At 32.8% G+C, this 24,199-nt stretch overlaps 3 protein-coding genes across 4 annotated transcripts; 1 reads left to right on the top strand and 2 right to left on the bottom strand.

Annotated features, from left to right (window-relative positions):
• Positions 1–1,159: 1,159 nt before the first annotated feature.
• Positions 1,160–22,930, bottom strand: LOC134263174 (uncharacterized). Of its 2 annotated transcripts, none has more exons than XM_062745486.1 (8): positions 22,830–22,930; positions 17,671–17,845; positions 17,470–17,484; positions 6,354–6,457; positions 5,749–5,813; positions 3,625–4,832; positions 2,593–2,937; positions 1,160–1,964 (listed from the first exon to the last, which is right to left on the bottom strand). In XM_062745486.1, exons 1-8 carry the CDS (start codon positions 22,899–22,901, stop codon positions 1,573–1,575), a joined length of 2,376 nt encoding a protein of 791 aa, XP_062601470.1. In that variant the 5' UTR covers positions 22,902–22,930; the 3' UTR covers positions 1,160–1,572. The 2 variants fall into 2 exon arrangements, with proteins under 2 accessions (XP_062601470.1, XP_062601469.1); XM_062745485.1 differs by lacking the exons at positions 17,470–17,484; positions 17,671–17,845; positions 22,830–22,930 and adding exons at positions 6,636–6,650; positions 7,124–7,298; positions 10,873–11,007.
• LOC134263161 (uncharacterized) lies at positions 11,583–12,082 on the top strand. Its single transcript, XM_062745470.1, has 2 exons — positions 11,583–11,744; positions 11,906–12,082. Exons 1-2 carry the CDS (start codon positions 11,583–11,585, stop codon positions 12,080–12,082), a joined length of 339 nt encoding a protein of 112 aa, XP_062601454.1.
• LOC134263175 (uncharacterized) lies at positions 12,654–17,450 on the bottom strand. The gene is made up of 3 exons (XM_062745487.1): positions 17,174–17,450; positions 15,998–16,062; positions 12,654–13,972 (listed from the first exon to the last, which is right to left on the bottom strand). Exons 1-3 carry the CDS (start codon positions 17,297–17,299, stop codon positions 13,063–13,065), a joined length of 1,101 nt encoding a protein of 366 aa, XP_062601471.1. The 5' UTR covers positions 17,300–17,450; the 3' UTR covers positions 12,654–13,062.
• Positions 22,931–24,199: the final 1,269 nt, after the last annotated feature.

Raw genomic sequence — 24,199 nt, 5'->3', positions numbered from 1 at the left:
GACCTTTACACCTACAATAGAAACAGGTTTTTTTTTTTAAATTCCCTGCAACAACCTCTTTTTTGCTTCAAACAATTCACACCGTTTAAAATTATTTCTTTGTAAGATAAATATCTTTGAATATCCATGTACATTCTTTTCTCAGAACACAGAGACCAAAAAGCTGTTCTCTTTTTTTACTTTTTACATTACACTTTACATATGTAAACTTTGTCAATACTAACCCAGCATTTTGTCCTCAAATACTGCTTGCCCTAGACTGAGGTACACTTTGCTGGCTTCTGGGGCTCCCAAGGGGGACTTCAGTAGTGGTACCAGACACCCAGAGAGGGCCTTCATATAATCACAGGTAGCTTGACTGTTACCACGGAGACAATAAAATTTTGCATTTAAAAAAACATGAAAAAGTAAGACATTTTAAGAAAAAAGGAGCAAAACTTGAATGTCTAGTCTAATTTGTTACGCCTTGAATTTTTGACGTTTGTACGCTTAAAAGACGTATACAATAACGTCAGAAAAGTATATTTTGACGTTACATAATCAGCCCCAATTCTGTGCGCGACGTCCATGCGCTCCTTGTCATAATCGGGTAAACTGAAAAAAAAATCGTCGAAAATTCACCGTGAAAATATTAATCGAACAATTTGTATGAAAAATGTAACCACACACAACTTAATGATAGATAGATATTGCTATCCAGGTCATTATTTCAACAAGAGAATTTTCGAAAATCTGATTGGTTGATATTTTTGTTTCATCAACATTTTTCTCAGTAGTTTGCCTCGTTTTAGAAATTGATCGCATATAAAGCTTGTTCTTCCGTACAGGATCAGTTTAACTGATAAACTCTATATCAGGTGATAATGGTGAAAGGGAAGTTGAAAAAAGTCATAATGTTTATAAAAATATTTGGTTGATAGGTTAATTTAGCAGTTATCGTCTTTTTCTCGTAAAACATCCCAATATAAAACAAATGTGTCAGATCAGACTATGTGGTATCTTTTCTCTAGAGTTCACAAAAATATACATCGAATCAACAAAGTAATGAAAATAAAAATTGTTTTTAATATAAAAGTATATAAGACGTCATCATAAATTGAAAGTAACAACAGGATAATTCTCTTTTTTTTTAATGCAGATGCTTTTAAATGAATTCTGCTTGTTTTGATTACAAGATTCTCCCAATTTTAAATGTAAACTTCACTCACGAAAGTTGTGAGTTATTACTTATGGCAAAAACATTTATTTATTTCGAAGGGGAGTGTACAACATGTCAAGATCCTGTTTTTTTTTGCTAACAATAACCTCAACATGAGAGTACAATTATTGAATTCTAAGACATGATAAAAAATCTTCACTGGAAAATGATTCCAAGAAATCATGTCAGACAGATAACTTTCGAAAGGTGAACTGAAAGACTTAAAAGTCTAGTCTGTGTGCAAATTAAAAGTGTTATCATCAAATATACTCCAAATCGTATAAAACGATGCCTTTTCTTTCCTTAAATAAATGTGCGGATTTTAGGATGCTGTATTCTAGTAGAGAATAAACACATGTTAAGTTCAAGAATTTTCATGTCTCTGTTTCTAATGTACCAAAAGTCAGCGTTACGCTGTTACTCAAAACAACCTTATTTCCCGCTCCAGCATTTTGTAAAAAGCAATAAAGCGTCGATCCATTTAAATCTGACCGATATGAAAACACCGTAGGTTCAGTTTCATGAACAAAAACCCATTCTCCACAATTTGACGTATAAATTCCACTTCTATCGGGAAAATAGACGAATTCTGCAATTTTATGATCAGTTGAGTTGAAAATTTGAATTCCTACATCCTGAGCCGAATCGTTAGACTGATCTTTTGTAGCATTACAGCTGATCAGGACACCGGCAAAGGTTTCATTGCTCGTGATGTTAATCACGTGTTTGGTCGCTCTAACAGTAACAGCTGGCGGTGTCATTGGAGCTGAAATGATATGTAAAATGATTTTAACGATCATTGGTTACTAGAATGAAAAAAAAATACAAGTACTTACGGGTATATTTTATATACGTGTATTCAATTTGTACATCACACTTTTACTATCAAACCTGAATATTCCATTGATATATGGAGATCACCAAATTTCAAGATTGACATACAATACTTACCCTCATTGTCAGAATTGATATATTAACTTTTAACTATTGAAACAAAAATTTAAATTTATATAGTTAGTTAGCTTAAAGAATATTAATTTTTTTCTTTCAAAGTCATATAGACAATTCTTTTAATCATCATCGATTAATAAGGTGTCACATTACATAATAATCTTTTATTATTGATACTCAAACCTTTTATTAGGAAAAACCTTTGAATTTTCAATTTTATTTAAAATTAAATATTTAAAACTATGTTTTCTTGTGACTTTGAAATTATAATTTGACGCTTTACCTCTTTAAAAATCATAAGATAGAATCTTTACTGAACGCATACAAATCCACTGCATCTTGTAACTTAATTGTACGCATGTAGAATATATAAATACCCAATTTCACAAAGTTTATCATAAGATTATCAGTCTTTGTATCTCTTCATTTGTTTTTTTTCTTACCAATTATTGTAAAACTGGCGGTAGTATTGAAGAAATATCCATGTTTCATCTGCACGCTACAAACAAATTCAAACTGTCTAGATCCACAGCGTTCCGATGGAAACTCGGTTAAGTTAAAATTCACTGAAGCATTTATCCAAGAGGTATCTGCCTCAAATTTGGCAGTGAGAATACTGTCGTTGGTGTATATAACAGTATTGCCATTTTTAAGATAAACTGCTAGATTCTCTTGTCTGTCAGATTGTCTGAGATATACCTGCTCCCATTCACCACTTCTGATGTCAATTCTGCAAGTATGTTCAACCACTTTGCCAATTTCACCATATGAGTGATCCATTGCAACAACTGAAATAAAGAAGAATAGAACTGTTATCAAATGCTTTTATCTTTACCGATGCAAACGAAAGGGTACAATTGTGACTTTCATAAAATAGAAACATCTTTTATTGCAAACTATAATATGTACACAACATATAAATACGCTCATCAATACAAATGTCAATATTAAAACCATAGCTCTAATAACAAATTAAAAGTTATTTCAAAACCTTCAATTCGAAGCATTTGTATGATATTGGTACAAATGATAATTTGCTCAATTTTTTTTTAGATAAAGTACTGTTTATTAGGATTCTACACACTATAACTAATTCAAGTTAAATGTATATTTTCATTTACTAATGTTGCTTGCTAAATCTGGAATTGATCTTTTCATTGTATTATTTAGAATTGTTTCTTGAATAAAGAAAAAAAAAAGCATGCCATTTTTTCCCTCCAAAGTTATTTGTAAAAAGGTCTACTAATGTTCAAGTTTCTAATACTAGTATCATTAAATCAAAAAAAATTTTCTATGTAAAAATATCCCCCCCCCCATCTAGAAATACATGTACGAATAGTACTTGTACTAAAATATAAACATCTGTCAACGTGTTTTATGTAAGCTTTAAGCTCTTAATTTCCACCTGTAAAAATACTAGTTAAATAACTACAAACTATTAAACAGAATCTTTACTAAACACACATATAAAGTACCTGCAAATTGTTGAGGAGAGGTAGTAGTATACGTTAGGGTTACTGAACTATCAGAGACATTTACATTAGAGGCATTGGTAACAGAAGGAATAGTAGAACTAGAGACATTCAAATCTGGAAAATCTGTCTCGGTGGTGCTGTCATCTGAATATGGCTCGGTTGTGGTAATCTTATTGATTGAAGTTGGAGAAGTGGTCTCTGTATTCCAAGAAGAGGAAGTTCTGGAATCCGGAAGCTCTGATGTTACATCTGATGCATCTTTAGGAATGCTGGTAGTGGAAGTCGAGTCTTGAAAATCAAGTGTTGTGCTTTTACCTGTTTCAGTGGATGAATCCGTAAAGTTATTGGAATTACCAGAAGGAGAGTTGGTAGAAAATGTTGATGAACTTTGAGGAGATATCGCGGTAGAGGTTTGAGTGACTGCAGAAATGCTATCGTCCTGATGAGTTGACTCTGTTGAAGAAATAAGCATAGCTGTTGTAAATGAAGCAGTTGAACTACTGTCTTCAGAGTTATCATCCTCTGAAACCATATCTGTTGATATCGTCGATGAAATAAGAGAAATGTTTTCTGTTGATTCGCTTTCTGAAGTAGTTGTTTGAGCAATGACAGTTGTTACTTTTGACGAAGCCAATGATGAAGTATCTCCTTCTAAGTTTGTTTGTGTGGTAAAAGTTGTGACAGTGGTTTGAACAATTGGCACGTCGCTTAATGTAGTATCATCCTCAGTAGTTGTTGTTTCAGTAGAAGTATCTCCTTCTAAAGTTGTTGTTGGTGTGGTTAATGTTGATGCAGTGGGTCGGGCAGTTGACATGTTGCTTGCTGTAGTATCAGCCTGTGTAGTTGTTGATTCAATAGGCATAGAAACAGAGATACTACCGTCTCTCGTAGTGGTTATATTTTGTAAAACATTTGAGGTACTCTCCTCAGGGATTGTAGATGTTACAGTCGTTGTTTGGACGGTACTTGTTATCGAAGAAGGTGTGACAAATTGTGATTTTGATATTGCATTGGCATACTCAATTTGTTCTTGTCGACTTACTCCAACATCTAATGTTTCTATTTCAATTAACACGTTGAACACATTAGCGAATGTGACATTAGAACGTGCCCTGAAGTACTTGGACATTTCTGTTTTTACATTGTCCGAAGTCACGATGACTTTTGTGTAAAAGAACATTGAGAAGCTTACTATGATACTTCCATTCCTATTAAAAGAAGAAAAGTGTTATCCTTCCATGATGCATTTTTAAAATAACATATTTTGCAAAATCTGTCTTCAAGCTTTCTGTTGACAGTCGTGATTTTTTTTCTGCCTACTATAATTAAAATCCAAGAGGAAAACGAAATGTAATCAATCTAAAAAAATCAAAGGCCACAAAATATTGGCAACTGAAAATTCCAGCTGTTTGCTCGTGTATCAAGGAGTAGTTAGTACATCCTGTCGACAGATAAAATCGATCGGAGGAAAGTCATTGTTTTGATAAAAAAAATTATTAACATTAAGTAGTAATACTATTAGAAAAAGTAGGGTCTAAGAGTTAGAATGAAATACTTCTGAATAATTAGGACCCAATATGACAGGTTGGACTTCCTATCAAAATCATTTAACAACCACAGAACGAAATGCTGACTTTAAATGAATTTGAAAGACTGTACATAAAGTTTGTCAGAAGTCTGACAAAATTGACCGAAAAGAATGGAGGCATAGACATTAGATATATCAAATAATATCATTTTTCTTACAGTTTAATTGCTGTATTGTCCTTAACGTCAATGTCAGTAAAATATCCAAATAATGAAACAGATATGATATGGTTGCCTTTATTTCAAGTTCATTGGGATATATCTAGTCAAGAAAAGGATGGACGTTTACTGTTGTTGAGTGATAAAATTTTAAATAAAAATATTTGAAAAATGAGTGGAAGACCGTAGCACGTATTTATTTAATTTCACTCAGATCTACCATACCTAGTCACTGACATATAGTAAAAGAAACATGATATGTTCAAAAATACATTTTTCTTGTATTTTATGGATGAAATTTATAATCATCCTTTTGATAGTAAACATAATACTTGCAGCATATAAAATCCAATCTATAAAAATGGTTATTTTACAAACCGTATTTCTGTAACTAAACAGCCTTGGTAGTCATTGCTGTATTTATTTTTCTGTGTGTTCTCCATCTTTGAAAAATGTACAATAAATGATAGCCATTACTATGCAATTCATTGAGTTTACGCCTTAAACTATTCTCAAAAAGAAGCACAAAAATACAAGTACATTTACAGCTTAAAAAAAATTAATCGAAACAAAGAAAAATTGTTTTAGAAGTCCAATTCAAAATTTCCAAAATTTGAGGCAAGCGGAAAAGGTCAGGATAGAAGTACAGACTGTTTCATTCTTTTGCATGCATCAAAACAAAATTCATTTTGCACACATTTTCACACAATATGCAAGGTGTTTCTTAACAGTTTTTCATGAAAATGATTGTGCAAATGCAATATGCATTTCATATCATTTACTTTCATTTTATTCTACGTTTATTCTTGAACAATTAACTCAAAAATTGTTATCAATTGGATAAAAATAAGTATAATTATTAGAGAATATGTCAACTTATCAGGGTAATATTGATTGATGTTGATAATTACGAAATTCTTATTCTAATGATATGGATGTCTGTAGTAATTAATATTTTCAATATAATCTATTAATATTTTTACCGTATTGCAAAAGTCCTTCTGGAACTCTTTAGATGTCGTACTACTAAGGTTACCAAGTCTCTTATCGTATTGCCCCTGTAACCTCAATGTAGCTGTCGCCCTGTCTGAAATATCGGTATATTTCATTAGGCGTCATTTTCACTAAAAGGTTTCATGAATATATACTTGAATTAGAGATACAACAGGATTTTTCTTTGTCAAAAAGAGTTTAACATTTATTTCTCCCCTTTTACAACAAATGTCCGTACTTTGTGAAATATGAAATAAATATGCCAAACTTACAGTATTTGAATTGATCTGAAATAAAATAATAAAATATATAAGTATAAATATATATAACTAAAAATATTTAATGTGTCGAAATTTTGTGCTTTAAAAAATGGAGCATTTGAATTGAAACCCACTTGTAATTTAACACTAGAGGTACTGTGAGCAACGAGCTCACTGAATGATACCCCCGCCTCTGTCCCTGTTTTAATCTTGAAGACCCAAAAAGTGTCAGATCAAAAAGTGAAATAGGAGGTGCACACTGGCATTATGTAAAAAAGAATCTGTGAAAGTATCATTTTAAAAATATCAATTAGTGGTAAAAGAGGTGTTGCGGATAAGAGATAGGTACACCAAAGCGTAACAGATAGACGGACGGACAGACATCCCGATTACTATATGCCCTCCCGCTTTTTGCAACCGGGGGTATAAAAGTTCTACGTATAAATCATGAGTAAACATGCATTTTTGAAGAGAAACTTTAAAATTCATGCCTAGTGTACCTTCTTCTATTAGGTATAGGATGAGAGGAACACATGCAGCGCCCAGTAAAAGGATAACCAGAGATGTGGCCACCAAAGACCAGACAGCGCACCTGCTGGAGCAAGGCCCGGATTTCTGATCTGGTCCGGAAGTGGTGCTACGGCTGCTGCTGGCTTCTTTTTCTGAACTGGCTTCCTACAATCAAAGGCACATTTCAATCACTTTCCCACGTCTAATCAAGAATACATGATGGAATAATTTTGCAAGATACAGAAGGGGTATTTATGAATCACTTGGGTGTATATAAGATATAATCCTTACAATGTCATGGATGTGGAGCTCCCAAATCACAAAACCTTGCTATGATAAAAATTAAAAACCTCTCGTATACTAGTGATACTAGTGATAAAAGAAATACGTACACTTTCAGATAATTTTACTTTTGCCAAACACACCTATGGCACCTGATCCCACCTCTGATGTTTCGGAGGTTCGTGATTGCACTGCTCCTATTTTTGTGTTGTTTTATGGACTTTGAGATTGAATACTGTTCGTTATCTCCATATTTTTCCTAGATAAATTTGAGTCACAAAAGATTAATGTTGAATTCTTCACTTAAGAAATTTAATGAATATGTATTAGAATAATAACATTTTGTTTTCTAGTCAAATAAACTACTTTTCTCACTAAATATTAATGGTTAAACATAACAGTGATCACTTTTGTAAATCTGGGACAAATAAAACAAAGTAATGCAAATCATGAACAGCAGGAATAGCGCAGAAACACAAACATAAGAATTATTTTTTTACATTCAAACGTTTATTCAATTTGTGGCCTAACATGAGGCATAAAAATACACAGAAGAAATAAATCAACAATAAAAAGGTAATAAATGAATAGATTAACAACATATATATACAATATAAGAGGTAATGGAAGGAATTTCAATATTGAAATTCCTTCCATTACAATTTTACCATATTTTGCCAAGTCAATTAAGGTAAATTTATCATCACTGTTTAACAAATTAGCAAAACTATTAATGTTTTTCATTTTTTTTTTTTTAATTTTTCCTTTATCTTTGAATAAAATGCAATTAAAATATAGTGAAATTGATCTCAAGCCGAGCATATCTTTAAAACAAGACAGCATTCGAAATCGACCCAGCTGCAAATTATGCTTAACCTTATCCTTGCAACGGCGTTGCAGATGAAAAACAAGCATTCAAGGAGTTAATTCTGCAATAAAAATACAATACTAATGTTTGTTTGAATTTAGAAAAAAAATCATTGATGCGAATCGGATTAAGAATTGAAAACTTGATCTGTATATGTAAAGACTAACAAAGTGTGGGATAGACAAACATTAATCACAGGGGAGAAGATCTTTATCTCACCTCCTACCGATTTCACGGGTCGGGGATTGATAATATACAATGTAATACAATAGGAATGACAGTCCACCTTGCGTTTCTAAAATAACTTCGATGTAATAAATCTTCCTGAAGTTTATCATTGTAATTATCGTGCACATTTCAGTAGCAATTTTAACATACTTATGACACATTCAGTAATGAAATGCTATACATATATGCATACGTTGAGAGTCACATTGATGCGTCTCTCTTTCTAGAAAGGATAGATATAGAGCAAATTTGATCCATTTGTTTCGGCCTTTCGTAGTCCCGTTACCACGCAATAAAACATATGGAGATAATGAACAGTGCAGTGTCAAAATCTAATAAAAGACTTTAATACACAATTTATAAGTCATATGCCTTTTTAAAAAGAAAGGTTTTAACATTTTTCTTTAACTCATCGCAAACAGGATAAAAGCTAGAATTTCTATCAAATGTACACGAACACCTTTCAAAAATTAAAATTCTTTTACTCTCTTTGTTGTCGCTCTAGATTTCTTTCCATCATTGATCCTGGGAATGAAAATGGTGAAAATAAAAGTGATCGCCCTCAAAAATCTTTATCACAACAAATCTATGAAAATGGCACATAAATACGGACTCCCAGGAAACTCTTTAGGTAAGATCAGGTGCCTAAGAGGAGTAAGCATCCAATGATGAGCAGTCACACCTGCCGTGAGACTTGTGTATTGATCAGGTAAACGGAACCCTCTGCAGTCTAATTCAGTAAAAGCAATGGCCCTACAGTTGGTTTGAAACAAGTCAGCCAAAGTCATATTTTCAAGATCATTATAAAGACCACAGAATTTACGAAATGCTGACATAAGACAAGGTTGTTGAAATCCATGTAATATCAAATTATCTGTCGGTAGCCTGATCCAAAATTGTTTGTTCTCGGGGCAGGTATGAAAAGCATTACATATAAATGTAGGGTTGTTCAAATGTATGTACTACGCAAAATTTTTGACCTAAGTGAGCGTCGCGAGCTATAGACCTTTTGTTAAAATCCATAAAAATCACCCTTATGTGACCATATTTCTCAACTAAAATTCAATCATTTAGTGATTAAATTAAGGTTCATAATTTGAAAAAGATAACACTGGAAAGATATATCCGTCAGTATGAAGATAATAACTCAAAATTTACATAGCATGAACTTGTGTCTCGTTTTAACTTCCTGTAATGCAATCTATCTGACACTGAAGAACGTTGACGAATGAGAGATTGCCCCTGACAGCCTGTGAACGAGGGATGCGATACCCGTAGTTGTTAAATGATCCTACTAAAGACGACCTCGCCCTAATCTTACTGTCACAGATGAAAACTTACCAATAGACACTTCTAAAAATACATATACATTTACATTCACATTTTAAGTATCGGTTTGGTTAAATTTTCTTAATTCATAATCTTTTATATCTTATGATCAAAAATATTTAATCTTTTGATAAGCATCGACTGATATGATAAGATAGACTTTCTTTGAGAAACTTGATTAGTGTTAATATCTAAATTATTCTATATTTAGATCTTAGACTACTTGAAAAATAAATTATTCATGTAATCTTTTTCTACACTTTGTCAATTATCTGTCATGTCTTTAAGTTCGATTTTTTGACAACATTCGGTGATATTGTCCGATCCAACGAGAATTAAGTCTGAAAGTCTTAAGGCTACCTTATCTTCATTACCAGCAATGTTTCATTTCAACACCTATTGCCTATTCCAGTGGCTTTGCAACAAGCGCACCTATCTAGGGGGTGTCATTTTACCTACGATGTCTCTCCGATTTGTAGATTATCCAGTGTCTTTGTGTTGACTTCTATCTCAAAAATCAAGGATCGAAGAGTTTTTTAAAAAGGAAAAATAAAGAAAACACCCCTAAACAATATCATAACACATGATTCAATCGCATTGTATTTATTTTATGTTGTTAAAACGGCGATTAAATCTCAATGCATATTTTATATAATTCCTGCTATTTGTTGATACAGAAGTATATTTCCTATTGAGAAAATAAAATATGCATAAAATATATATTATTGGTGAATATCACAAAGAAGAAGGAACGTTTTAACTTAGAGTGGAGAAGAATATTACTGCATTGTTAGGAAAAATGTTCATTTCTTAGACACAATATTCTATATCAAATGTATTGAATTAAATACCGGGTATTTTTACTTCCTGTGCTCAACAATAATGCAAAAGCATATGGTGTCTTAAATATTGAATGGCTATTTGTGCCTTTAAAAAATCGATATATTCAAATGCATGTCGAAATCATAAAATAAACGTAGTGACTTTCACTTTAGAAGGCGGCAGGTAAATGGTTACACAAAGTACACTTACATTGAAATATTGGATCCACTGGGGAACATTAAATCCTCTGTCTTCTAATTCGAATATGTTTCTATTCGACATATTTGTCGCAGAATTCATAACAACCCGCAATAAGAGTTTCGTTCTCTTAACGCTTGAGTGAACGCCTTTGATTTTTTTAATCAATGTCTAACGCGAACGGGTATATTATGTAACAAAAAACCTGTTGCGTTTGTGGCATATTAATGTATGACATTGTATTGTAATATTTATTTAACTGATGGGCGAGGCTTTTCTGTTTTATTAAAGAAGGAAATAATAAAGAATATGTATGCTCATGTTCTAGAAGAATGTTTTTATTGTTTTGTTGAAAGATACCTTAAGGGGTGTTTTTAATATCCGAAACACTTTTGATTAAAAAAAATCATTAAGAAAAACTACACTTAATAATTTATAAAAATCAATTAAAAATAATTTTTGATATTGAGTGGAAAAATCTTAACTGAGAGTTTTTAAAGAATTGAATTATTTTGGTCAATTCTAGGAATCAAATTTCCTTTGCACACAAATACGCATAGATTTTATGGGAAAAAACAAAATATAATGTATGGTGCCTCTCTGCTTATTTTCTTCTAAATACCTTTCTTGATGACATGTATTTGATACATTTTACGGACATTTAAAGTCCAATTATGTAAGTGTTGCCTTCTACACCTTGCAAACAAAAATCCATTTTTAAAATGGTTTGCCCATTAATCAAATCAGTGTCCACTCTACTTGGACTATCGACAGAATCTACTGACCTGAAATTTATGCGAAACATGTTGTCCAAAAAAAAAAATCTTTTTGATCGAGCTGACGAAAAACTGGAAGAAATCGCTCGAAAAATCGACTGGAATCGAGTAAATTTCCAGTTCTTATATATTGAAAAGAAAATGTTTGTGATGAAAATGGAGCTGGACAAATTTCTCAAAGCAAGTAGTGACAACGAATTTTCGAGTATTTCAGACGAGTATTTCAGTTATCCCACGAATTAATTTTCTCAAGTTATATTTTGATGGAGGCAATGCGGGCCAACGAATGCAATCGTCGTCAAGTGCAAGCATTCATATTAGGACTAACTAAGCTAGCAATTGTAGGAGCCGAGATTGAGATTGCATACTACAGTGAAAAGCTTCCTACCTATATCTCGATGATCATACCTCAAATAAATACGATGCGTGTGGCCATGAAAAAATAGACGAATGAAGTCGCTACGAAAGACGCAAAAAAGATTCTTGCACGCAGCCGACGCAAATTAATGTACTTATAGCGAATGAGATTTTCTAAAAACTCATGGTAAAATTTTACTGGTGCAATTGGTTTGTTGCAGTCTATGGCGATATCAAAGAACATCACGTCTGGCTCTGCAACGAGACTGCCACCTCGATCTTACACTACACCGGGTTTAACTTGTTGCTGGCCTTAAAACAAGTTGCTGTCCTTTAAAAAAGGAAAAAAGTTTCAGGCAGCATCAGGATCGATAGAACATGTAGCAAGTACTCTTGTTTGGTGGTCATGAGGCGGTCATGAGGCTTATGACAGATGTTGCTACAAAGTTCTCCAAGAAAGACTTCTTAGTGAAAGAACAGAAAAAGCCTTACAGTTTGTTCCTCTTCCTCTAGTTAGTTTTGTTAATCTGCTTATCCTTTAGTAAATTTTTATATACATATAACATTTGGCTTTGTTTTTTAGCAGCCTCTGCTAAATTAAACACATCGCTTCAGGTATTGTTTATAAAATAATATACATTTAATTATTTACGAACAGGGCATTCGAAAAGCGCTAAATCAATCTTACGCATACTTGAAAATTCAAATTCCCACAAATATTACTCCTGCAAAATAAAGTGCATTTGATTTTGTTCCTTGCAATACAATGTAAAATTGTTAAGATGTAAAATACAAGATTTTTTTTAAAGTGCATCTCAAATGATAATGGATTTCACGGAGAGGTAGAATTGTACATGGTAGATGCTGAACTGTCTGTTGTAGTAGAAGGGTGCACTAGAGGATTTGGTAACTAAAGAAAATGTAGACCTCATATCTGAAAATTCTATCACAGTGGCGCTGTCATTCAACAAATTGCACGGTTATAGAAAACTTTCTGACGTGGTCTCTCTATTCAAGGAATAGGAAATAGTGGCATCTGTGTCCTATGCCCAGAAGTTGACAAAGAGGTTTAAATTGTATCCGTGACTTCTTCAGTGGAAGTGGTGAAATCTGGAAGCTCTGATGTTGCATCTGATGTTTCTTTTGGACTTTTGGTAGATGACACTGTGCCTTGGGTATCGAGTGTTGTGCTTGTGAAGGCACCACTGGTACTTGTTTCAGTGGATGAATCAATGAAATTATTGGTATCGCTTGAAGGAGAGCTGGTAGATGTTGATGAACCTTGAGGAGATGTAGTTGTTGGGATTTGAGTGACTGCAGAAGTGCTATCACTCTGATGAGTTGAATCAGATGACGAGATATCTGTTGTTGTAGTGAGTGAAGCAGCATAAGTACTGTCCTCTGAAGTATCATCCTCTGTTGTCATAATTGTTGATATCGTTGACGAAGTCAGTGAAATGCTTTCTGTTGCCTCGCTTTCTGAAGTTGTTGTTTGAACAATGTCTGTTGTTACTGTGGCCATTGACGAGGTATCTCCTGCTAAAGTTGTTGTTGTGGTCATTGTTGTTGCTGTGGGTTGAGAAGTTGAAGTGTCACTTACTGTAGTATCAGCCTGAGTGGTTGTTGTTGCAATAGTCGTAGAAGAGATGCTGCTTTCTGTCATAGTAGTATCATTCTGTAAAACACTGGATGTGCTATTCTCAGTTGTAGTTGGTACAGTCGTTGTTTGGACGTTAGATGTTATCGAAGAAGGTGTGACAAATTGCGATTTTGATATGGCATTGTCATACTCAGTTTGTTCTTGTCGACTTATTCTAACATCCAATGTTTCTATTTCCATTGACACCTTGAAGACATTAGCAAGGGTGACATTAGAGCGTGTCCTCAAGTACTCGGATATCTCTGTTTTTACATTTTCCGAAGTCACGATGTCTTTTGTGTAAAAGAACATTGAAAAGTGAACTATTATACTTCCATTCCTGTTAAAAGAAGAAAATTGTCATCCTTCCATGTTTTCAGTCCCCTACAAGTGAAACCGAAGGGGACTATAGGTTTTCTCTGAGTCTGTCAGTCCGTCTGTCTGTCTGTCTGTCCCTCCCTCTGTCTGTCAGTCTTTCCCACTTGGTTTTCCACACTGTTTTAAAAACGCTTGCAGATATTAAGCTGATCTTTGGTATGTGAGTGTACTTAATAGGTTACAGATCATTTTTAATTTCTTATCGCTTCATTGGTTTTTGACGGTATTATGGTATTTTAAATTTGTCATAACTGGGATTACGATCGGGTTCGTTATGCACTGAATTAAAGTTCAAAACGAGCTTGTTTCATAAAGAAAAAAAGGGGAACCCGGTAGGGAACATATTCTAGTATTGATTATGCAATACTCTCAGAATCTTGTTAAATTGTATAATTTTACAAATATGTCTTCAAACGTTCTGTTGACAATCTTGATTCTTTCTACTTTTTAAGTAAAATCCATTTAGAAAACGAACAGAAATCAATCTAAAAAATCACAGGGCATAAAATATTGACACCTGGAATTTCCAGATGTTTGATCAGAATGGAATATTTCTGTCAAATAAGACAAATGACAAGTTGGAATTCCCATCAAGATCATTTAACGACCTTCGAATTTACGAAATGCTGACTTTAAATTAAGTTGTTGAAAAACCTGTTAACATAAACTTTGTTAGCAGCCTGTTATTGGTGAAAAGTAAAATTGACCGAAAAGTACGGAGACATAGCCACCAAGTATATCTGATATTGGACAAATAAGGAAAGTCATCGATGGTAAAAGTTTAGGTCTTGATCTGTCCTTCTTGTCTTTTTCAGTAAAATGTCCAAATATGAAACAAATCTGGTTACCTTTACTTCAAGTTCATTGGGATATATCCAGTCAACAAATGGATTGAAGTAACTGTTATTGATTGATAAAATTAAGTATTTGAATAATGAGTTGAAGTATTTTTAAATCTTACTTAGCTCTACCATAATTACAGCTCAGCGCACTTTTTAAACTCACATGGTTTTTCGAACAAATTAAGGTAACATTTTTCTTGCAATAAAACTTATAATTATTGAGCTTCAGTGCGAGACATAATCCCTATTTAATCAAATATTTCATGTTAAAGGTGCATATTCTCTAAATTCATTATCTTACGTTTTAAAACTCGATGTATAAAAAGGGAATGTGTTTGTAAATTGCATGATGTTACATGTGTATGATTCTACCATAGGCATTCACAAATTAATTAATCGAGCTTTCCTTGATATATTTAGTTGAAACATTCAAATTGATTTTTTTATGGATGCATATTTTTCTAAGTATTATACACATTTTCCGTTCTTGTCTGGGTTTTGTCGAAATGCAGCGCCATAATATGACAAAACTGCACAAAGAAATCATGTCAAAGGATAGGAAAATAAAGTATTGTTTTTCTTTCAACATAGTAAATTGTTACTATTGAAAAGAAAAAATTTTTACATTTATGATCTGAAACTTTGAAATTTTAATGTACAGAAAATACAAAAGTTACATAAACGGCACATAAACTGCACTGTTTCTGTATTGCAAGGCAAAAGTTTACTTTAAAATGAACGGATACAAAGACGGCTGCATTTGAAGAGAAACCATAAAAAACCATATGGGAACTGTCATAATCCCTCATGCAAGAGCAAATAAAAATCATACTAATTATTAAGTGTAAATTATATTTAAAGTAATGGAATAAGATCAAAATAAGATCAAAATCAAGCTATAAAAATTTAAAATATATTTTGTTGTTACGTTACACAATTTTGCATTATAACAATGTGACCTTAATTTGTGCGGAAAACGATGTGAGTTTAAAATGTGCTTTGAGGTGTAGTCATTGACATATACATGTATTTAAAGAGGCGCAATATGTTCAAAAGTATATTTAGCCCTTATGGGTGTCTTTATAATTAGCCTGTAGTTTTAAACATGATATATATCCAGTTTATAAAAATGTTAAACTACAAACCGTATTTCTGTAACTAAACAGCCTTGGTAGTCATTGCTGTATCTATTTTTCTGTGTATTCCCCATCTGTAAAAATTGTACAATAAATGGAAGCAATTACTACGATTAATGCTGTACAAAAATAATAAACAATACAAAAGTTAAACTTTTTAGTAGAAAACTATACTGAACTAAACCAAGGTCTTTAATTAATAAGGTTTTCTATCCGTAATAGCAACAGATTGAATAAAATTAAATGCATAACAGATATGTAGGTGTTGAATACATAGTATATTTATACACAATTCCCATTAATTACTGTTAGCATGTAAGATTGGATGTGTCCTTTTCTATGACTTGAATTTTTGTAAGAATTATATCCCACTGTTTTAAATAATAAAAATCAATTTCACAAAACTTATTTTTTAAAAATCGCTTTTCCCCAAAGACTTCAATGCAATCTTTGTTAATTCGCTACCTGCTTAGTTAGATAATTATTAAAACTTTCCCTCCGTAAATAAGTTTCACCGCAGAGTTTTTAATTTTTTATTCAAATTTTCACAAAATGGGATTTGAAGTGAAAAATCTTTGTATAGATTAATAAGGATGGTTTCAGAGGGACAGAATTTTGAACACCACAGAAGGTTTATAAATTCCTTATATTCTAGAAAGTTTATATTTGCATCATTTGCAATGAAATTAGGCCAAAAAATATACAAAATTCCAGGCATCCATTTTTGTTTGTATCATCCGTCCTTAATTTAATATCAGAGTATTATGTACTATGTTATATGTTTGAAATATCCAATTCGAATTAATATTTGTAAATTTAAGGCAAACAGAAAAGGTAAGGGTAGAAGTACAGAATGTATCATTCTTTTGCAAGCACCAAAGCAAAATCCGTTTTGCAGATATTTTTACACAATATGCAATGTGTATCTTAACACTTTTTCATATAAAATGAAAATTGTTAAAATGCAATTGATATTCAGTAACATTTACTTTCTATTTATTCAACTTTCATCCTTGATAAACTCTAAAAATTGTTATCAATTGGATCAAAATAAATATTGATTATTTGAGAATATGTAAACCCATCAGGGTTGATTAATCATGACAACTCAGAAGTTCTGATTCCAATAATCTGGATATCAGTTGTGACTAATGATTTTCAGTGTTATTTATTTATATTTCATACCGTACTGCAAAAGTCCTTCTGGAACTCTTTAGATATAGTACTACTAAGGTTACCAAGTCTCTTATCGTATTGGCCCTGTAATCTCAATGTAGCTGTCGCCCTATCTGAAATATCAGTATTTTTCATTAGGCATTATTTTCCAATTAACTACATTGTATATCATAACTATGTACTTGAATCAGAGATACAACAGAGTTTTCTTATTGTAAAAAACAGCTTAACAATTTTTTTTTCTTTTTACAGTAATTGTCTGCACTTCGTGAAATACATGTATAAAATAAATATGCCAAACTTACAGTATTTAAATTGATCTGAAATAAAATAACAAAATATATAGATATAAAATATAACTAAACGAATTAAGATATGTCGAAATTATGTTTTTTTTTAAATGCAACATTTAAATTACAACCCAGTTATTATATTAAAAAATACTTATAAATCATGATCAAACTTTCATGTTTGAAGAGAAAGTAGAAAATCCACGCCTGGTTTACCTTCCTCCATTAAGTATAGGATAAGAGGAACACACGAAGCACCCAGTAAGAGGATGAATAGAGCTGTGGCCACGAAAGACCAAACAGCGCACCTGCTGGTGCAGGGCCCGGATCTTTGTTCTGACCCGGAAGTAGTGCTGCGGCTACTACTGGCTTCGTTTTCTGAACTGACCTCCTACAATGAAATACCGTATATGGAGAAAACGAAAAGTATTTAAGATCAAAAGTCCATAAAACAATACAAAATAGGAACACAGCAAACGCGGACCTCCGAAACATAAGAGATGAGATCAGGTGCCATGGAGGAGTGAGCATCCCCGGTCGGTCACACCCGCCGTTTGCTCCTTGTCAGGGGTATATAAATAAAGGTACATTTCAATCACTTTCACATGCTTTATTTAGGTTTAAAGGTTTAGTTTTATTATTTTTCAAGACAAAAAAGCGGTTGTCTAAGTCACTTTGGTGTACCCGGGCATATAAAACATAAAAAAAGAATAAAAACTTTCATGTTGGTGATACTGCTTATTTATCATAGGTCATTTTTTACTCTTTATTAAAAATCCGTTTTCGTCACTGATATTTTCACTAAACACTTTTAAACAAATATGAGACACATGAAACAAAAGATTTAAGTTGAATTCTTTATTTTACAAATATTAATGTAGATAGATGTTACAGTCAAACTATTTTGGTTTCTAGTCGATCAGATTATTTTTCTGCAGGTAAAAACAGGACAGCTACAACTTTCTCCTACGAGAAGAAAGCATAGTTACCATGTTCCAACCGCTGTGCAAAATACGCCTAACGAAAGGTTGTAGATGCAAATTAGGTAATTATAAACTATAAACAGGAAACAGATTTCGCATGACTAGAACTTTATCCCCTACAACTCCGATGCGAGGAGATGACAAGAATTCAAACCAATCTGCAAAGAATTCCCGACATTTGTTTTATTATTTTAATTCCGAAAAAGAATCATTGACGCAAATCGAGTTGAGAACTTGATTTTTATGCCTATAAACTAAAAGACTGTTGGACAAACAGATGAACAGACATACTTGACGAGTAAGAAGTCCTCCCACCCACTGATTTCATGGCGGACTAATTAAGTAAGGGATGACGTTACGATAGAAATGAGCGCTTACAGTCCACATTCCTTTCCTGAAATATACGATGTTATGAAATAATCCACAAGTGTATCACTGAAAGTGTATCACTATCGAGTACGTTTCAGTAGCGAAATGTAATGTTTATGTCACATTCAGTAATGAAATAATTAAAAATACACATGTATACGTTTGAGTTACATTGAGGCGTCTCTCTTTCTAGAAGGGGTGGATATAGAATAAATTTGATACATTTGTTTCGCCCTTTCGTAGACCCTTTACCACAGAATGAACACATTTAAATGTTGAAATTTGAAAATGCATTACATCGGCAAGCACTTATGCAACTCAATTAATTCGGACATAATGTGTTCGTACATATATATTTATTCAAAAAACCCTAGGCCTCAGTATGGAAATTTATTTATTGACCACATTATATATAAAGATATATATCAAACAGTGGATGAGAAAAATATCTTTGTCCTTATGAAATTTGGGAAACAGGCTAAAACAAAAAGAAACAATACATTGGATCTTTTAGTATTAGGAATTCTTGTTTGTAGAAATAGTTGTCTTGACTTCCTATGAATTCAAAGGAAACTAGTGCTAACTGTAACGGGAACCGTTACAGATGTTCCCCAAACGCTCCCCAACTCCTTTTTGGTGCCATATTCCCTGCAAGCTTCATTAAATAAGACAAACTCTGTGCATTTTTGACTTTAACAACGTTTTCTCAGAAGGATACCAATTATATTCAAATTTTAGCATTGCACCCGTGCGCATGTGAATGCATGTGCGTTATGACACTCATTCAAACGTATTTTTCATTTCACTCGTTCCAAATGCACGCACGTGCGTGCACGTGCATGATGACCATACCTTCTTGTAGGAGTCCCTTATATCTATCTATATTCTAAATCCCATCCTGTTTGGTTGAAAAACAAGGGAGTTATAGCCATTTCAAGTTTAAGCCAATCAGATTGCAGCACACGTGCATGCACGTGATTTCATGATTTTTTTTCTACATCATATTGTAGTATATCCTAATGCATGACTATGTTTTAAATTTCAAAGCATTTCGTCAAAAAACAAAGGAGATATAGCCATTTAAAGTTTCAGCCAATCAGATTGCAGCACGCGGGCATGCGCATGCTTTCATGAAAATTCTTATATATCACGCTGTAGATCTTCATAATGTAGGTCTATGTTCAAAATTTCAAAGGGTTATGACAAGAAACAAGAAAGATATTGAGACTTTAGTTTCAGCCAATCAGAGCGAAGCGCACGTGTATGCGCGTGAGATCTTACTTTTTTGACCATGTCATTTCGTCAAGCCTTCTAATATATACTTATAATATGAATTTCAAAGCATTTCATCAATAATTTTAATAGTTACGTCTGTATCAATTATATTCGACATTTCTCGTGTTGCACATGCGAGCTCTTGCAAGCACATGTGCATGCACATGCTTTCATGATAAATCTTATATTACAGGCTGTAGATCTCCCTAATGTATGACTATGTTCAAAATTTCAAATGATTTTATCAAAAAACAAAAAAGATATTGAGACTTTAGCTTCAGCCAATCAAAGCGAAATGCACGTGCATGCGTGTGCAATCTTGCTATTTTGACCATGTCATCTTGTGCATACTACTAATATATCCTTACATTATAAGTTTCAAAACATTTCGTCACAAAATAGAAAAGTTACGGTTATATCCATTATATATTGGTCATTTTAAGTTTTGCACGTGCGCGCTCTTGCAAGCACGTGCGCGCAAAATGACCTTGATTCCGCAAATCTACATAACATGCCTACTTACCCTAAAAAGGTTTCACCTAAGTCGGATGTGTAGTTTACAAGATCACTCGCAGAAAAGATTTTCCCAGGAAGAAAAATAATAAGAACTAGATGCGTTCTTGTTGCTAGGGCAACAAGTAGGTCTTCCGACCGACTTTTCTTTAGAGTTCTATGCTGCGTCATCCCATGAAATAGATTTCAGAATATATTTTTTCGTTTACGTTCATTTACAGTAGTTTCACAACACAGATCGTGATTGTTCCAGGTATTTCACAAAATATCTCCAAATATAGCTTTTAAAAATCGGCAAAATGTTCCACACATGTTATAAAAGAGTGAAAAGTAATTTGCAACTGAAAAAAAGACAAAAAGAAAGAAAAAATTGGGGAACGCCTCGAGCGGGATTCGAACCCCCGACAGTAAGACAAAGTTTGGTTCGGTCATATCTTTGCAATAAACAAACGCATGAAGAAAATGAAAACATATATAGATATCTTTGAAGACGCTCTATAAACCCTGTAAATCCGAAAGAAAAATATTGAAAAACAAAAAAGTTGTAAAAATGGACTTTTTGAATTCACTTCCGTTTGCGACCGGAAGTAGGAACGACAAAAAATGAAGGACGTTCGGCACATCTACATGTGATGTTCTTTCATGTCCATAAGTTTCAATGTCATATCTTTCGCCGTTTTCGAGAAAAGTAGTGTACAAAAATCCATTTAAAAAATACAAATTTCCCCAAAAATCGCGAACGGAAGAAAATTTTGAAAAAATGAAAAACACGTCTGGAGATATTAACCTGATGCATCTTTCCTGTAAAAATCTTTGAAATCCGTACAGTCACAACTGAGATATCTCCATAAAAATGAAAAAAAGAATAATAATAATAATAATAATAATAGGAAACCGACGGAAAACAATAAGGTCTTCCGAAGGAAGTCGGAAGACCTTAATAATAAGAATAATAATAATAAGAAACAGAGTAAAACAATATGTTCCCCAACTTCGTTTGGGGAACATAATAAGAAATAGTGATCTTAACCTAGTGATGACATTAAAATTTATGATTTGAAAAATTAAGTTGGGAAGATATATCCGTCAGTACAAAGTAAATAACTCAGAATGCACATCATGAACTTACAGTATTCTTGTTTTAACTTCCTGTAATGCAATCTATCTGACTTTGAAGAACGATGACGACTGTGACATAACCCCGGCTGCCTGTGAACGAGGGAAGTGATACCCTTAGTTGTTAAATGATCCTACCTTAAGCAGATCTCGCCCTGATCACACTGTCACAGATGAAAAGTTACCCGAATGTCTGTGAACAAGGGAAGTGATACCCGTATTTGTTAATTGATTCTACAGTGTAGTACCTAAGAACAACCTCGTCCTGTCCATACTAGCACAGATGAAAACTTACCAATAGGCATTTTTATAATAACTTTGAACAATTTTACTATCAAGTTTTACAAATCTGGTAGTTGAAATCAAGGCGATGTCCCTAATACTGTCCGACCTATTTAAGAAGAGGTAAAGGTATGCAAATATTTCGACGTTATGTTTAGGGATTGTATTATCAATTAATAGCCCACTCCAGTGGCTTTGCACAAAAAGAAGCATCTAGCAGGGTGTGATTTTCCTTAAAGGCACCCTTTTCCTGATTTGCAGATAACCAGTGTCTCTTTGTGCATTTTTTTTTAAATCAAAGATCTTATTTTTTTTTGTGAAAAAAGAAAATTTAAATTAAAACACCTCTTATAAAAAAGTTTATTATGATATGATTCGATAGCTTTGTTTTCTTTTTATATTTTAATCACAAGCATAATCGAAAATGAAGATTTAATTATTGTTAAAGAGAATTTTCTTTTTAAAAAAAAATGTTAAAACGGGGAATAAATCCCAACACATTTTGAAATAATTCCTGCTGCAGAAATCTATTTGTTATTGAGTGGACATATGATCTATGATCTTCATATGTAATTTAAAAATGCATTGTTTGAGAAAAAAAACCTCATTTCTCATATATAATATTCTAAATAAAATGTATTGAATATCATAATTTTTCTACTTCCTTTGCTCATTGATAATGCAAAAGCATGGTTCCTAACATATTAAATTGCCATTTTTTGCCCTTAAAAAATCGATTTATTCGAATGCATGTCGAAATCATAAAATAAGCATATGTATGAAATTCCGTGCCATTAGAAGGCAGCAGATATAAATGATAGCGTAAAAAACACTTACATTAAAGTATTGGATCCATTGTGGAACGTTAAATCCTCTGTTCCCTAATTCAAATATGTTTTTGTTCGACATATTTGTCACAGACCTGTTAATTGTCCACAATAACAAATTCGTTCTCTGAACGCTTGAGTGAGCGAACTTGATTCTTTTTATCAATGCCACCGCGGACGGGCAGATACTATAACCAAAACTGAAATGAAATACTTTAACCTGTTGCGTTTGTGGCACATTAATGTATAAAGTTGTGAGTTTTATTTAAATGATGGGAAAGGTTTTTCTTATTTTAAATCAGGAAACAACAAAGAACTTTAAAAAAAAATGAATAGACTGTTTTTAAATGAATTGTTGGAAGAAATAACGAAACTCCTAGGGTTGTTTTAAAAATCAGAATCAATAAAAGAAATTTTTGAGAAAAATTAAACTTATTAATCATACTAATCAATAAAAAATACTTTTGATATCGAGTGGGAAGAATTTTTCATCTGAAACTTTTTTAAAGGAATGAAGCTTATTTTAACCTATGTCATACTTGTGACAGTTAATGTTTTATAAACTGCGATGCGTACGATTTCACTAAGTTTGTGGTATTTACATGTAATAGTAAACATAATAAATTTCATGACCTATTAGTATCACTTCTACAGTTCTATACACAAGCATGTCAAAGTAGAACTAGTGACCTACTTTAGTACTTAGTATGTGCACGTACTGCAGAATATTAATTAAATTGATTAAGTGTGTTAATCTACCGAGACAAAAAGAAGGTTGTTATAAGGAATCCAGCCCATATAAAGCTAGGTAATTAGTCTCTTAATGTGAACCTGGATAAAAGGAATTAGGTCCTAGAAGTAAAATAACGTTCAACGACCAATATATGATGATATAGGTGTTCAACATAACCTAATAAAATGTTCAACTGTGCCATAACTCACATAACTCATAAAAAAAATTCATCGGAAACTAAAATCGGATACACAGGGAAACCTAGTAATCAAGTCATGGTTCAACAGATCCCAGTCACCGAACAGTGTAACCCAGCCACTGAACTACATATCCCAGTCACTATTCAACATTACACAGTCATGGTTGAACTTAAACAAGTCTCTAAACTACCTAAATCCAGTAACAGTTCCACATAAATAAGTCTCTTAACAACCTAACCCAGGCACGGTTCAACATAAACAAGTCTCTAAAGTACCTATCCCAGTCACGGTTCTACATAAACAAGTCTCTAAACTACATAAACCAGTCACGGTTCTACATAAAGAAGTCTCTAAACTACATAAACCAGTCACGGTTCTACATAAAGAAGTCTCTAAACTTCATAACCCAGTCACCGCTCTACATAAAGAAGTCTCTAAACTACATAA

Source organism: Saccostrea cucullata, unplaced genomic scaffold, assembly GCF_032062105.1.
Source record: "Saccostrea cucullata isolate Sc308-1 unplaced genomic scaffold, CSIRO_AGI_Scuc_v1 ctg1665, whole genome shotgun sequence".
Taxonomy (NCBI): domain Eukaryota; kingdom Metazoa; phylum Mollusca; class Bivalvia; order Ostreida; family Ostreidae; genus Saccostrea; species Saccostrea cuccullata.
The sequence above is the reverse complement of the archived record's forward strand: the minus strand, read 5'-3'. Positions and strand labels throughout refer to the sequence as shown.

Excerpts from the sequence above, each read along its gene's own strand:
- LOC134263174 (XM_062745485.1), bottom strand. The coding sequence starts at position 10,962 with ATGAATTCTGCGACAAATATGTCGAATAGAAACATATTCGAATTAGAA. Across the intron at positions 5,814-6,353 it reads AGAAGGACTTTTGCAATACG|ATGGAGAACACACAGAAAAA; the intron begins GTAAAAATATTA and ends CATTTTTCAAAG. Across the intron at positions 2,938-3,624 it reads CTCTCCTCAACAATTTGCAG|TTGTTGCAATGGATCACTCA; the intron begins GTACTTTATATG and ends TCTTTATTTCAG.
- LOC134263161 (XM_062745470.1), top strand. The coding sequence starts at position 11,583 with ATGGTTTGCCCATTAATCAAATCAGTGTCCACTCTACTTGGACTATCG. Across the intron at positions 11,745-11,905 it reads GAAAAATCGACTGGAATCGA|GCAATGCGGGCCAACGAATG; the intron begins GTAAATTTCCAG and ends ATTTTGATGGAG.
- LOC134263175 (XM_062745487.1), bottom strand. The coding sequence starts at position 17,299 with ATGAAAAATACTGATATTTCAGATAGGGCGACAGCTACATTGAGATTA. Across the intron at positions 16,063-17,173 it reads AGAAGGACTTTTGCAGTACG|ATGGGGAATACACAGAAAAA; the intron begins GTATGAAATATA and ends CAATTTTTACAG. Across the intron at positions 13,973-15,997 it reads TGTTTAGTTACAGAAATACG|GAATGGAAGTATAATAGTTC; the intron begins GTTTGTAGTTTA and ends TTCTTTTAACAG.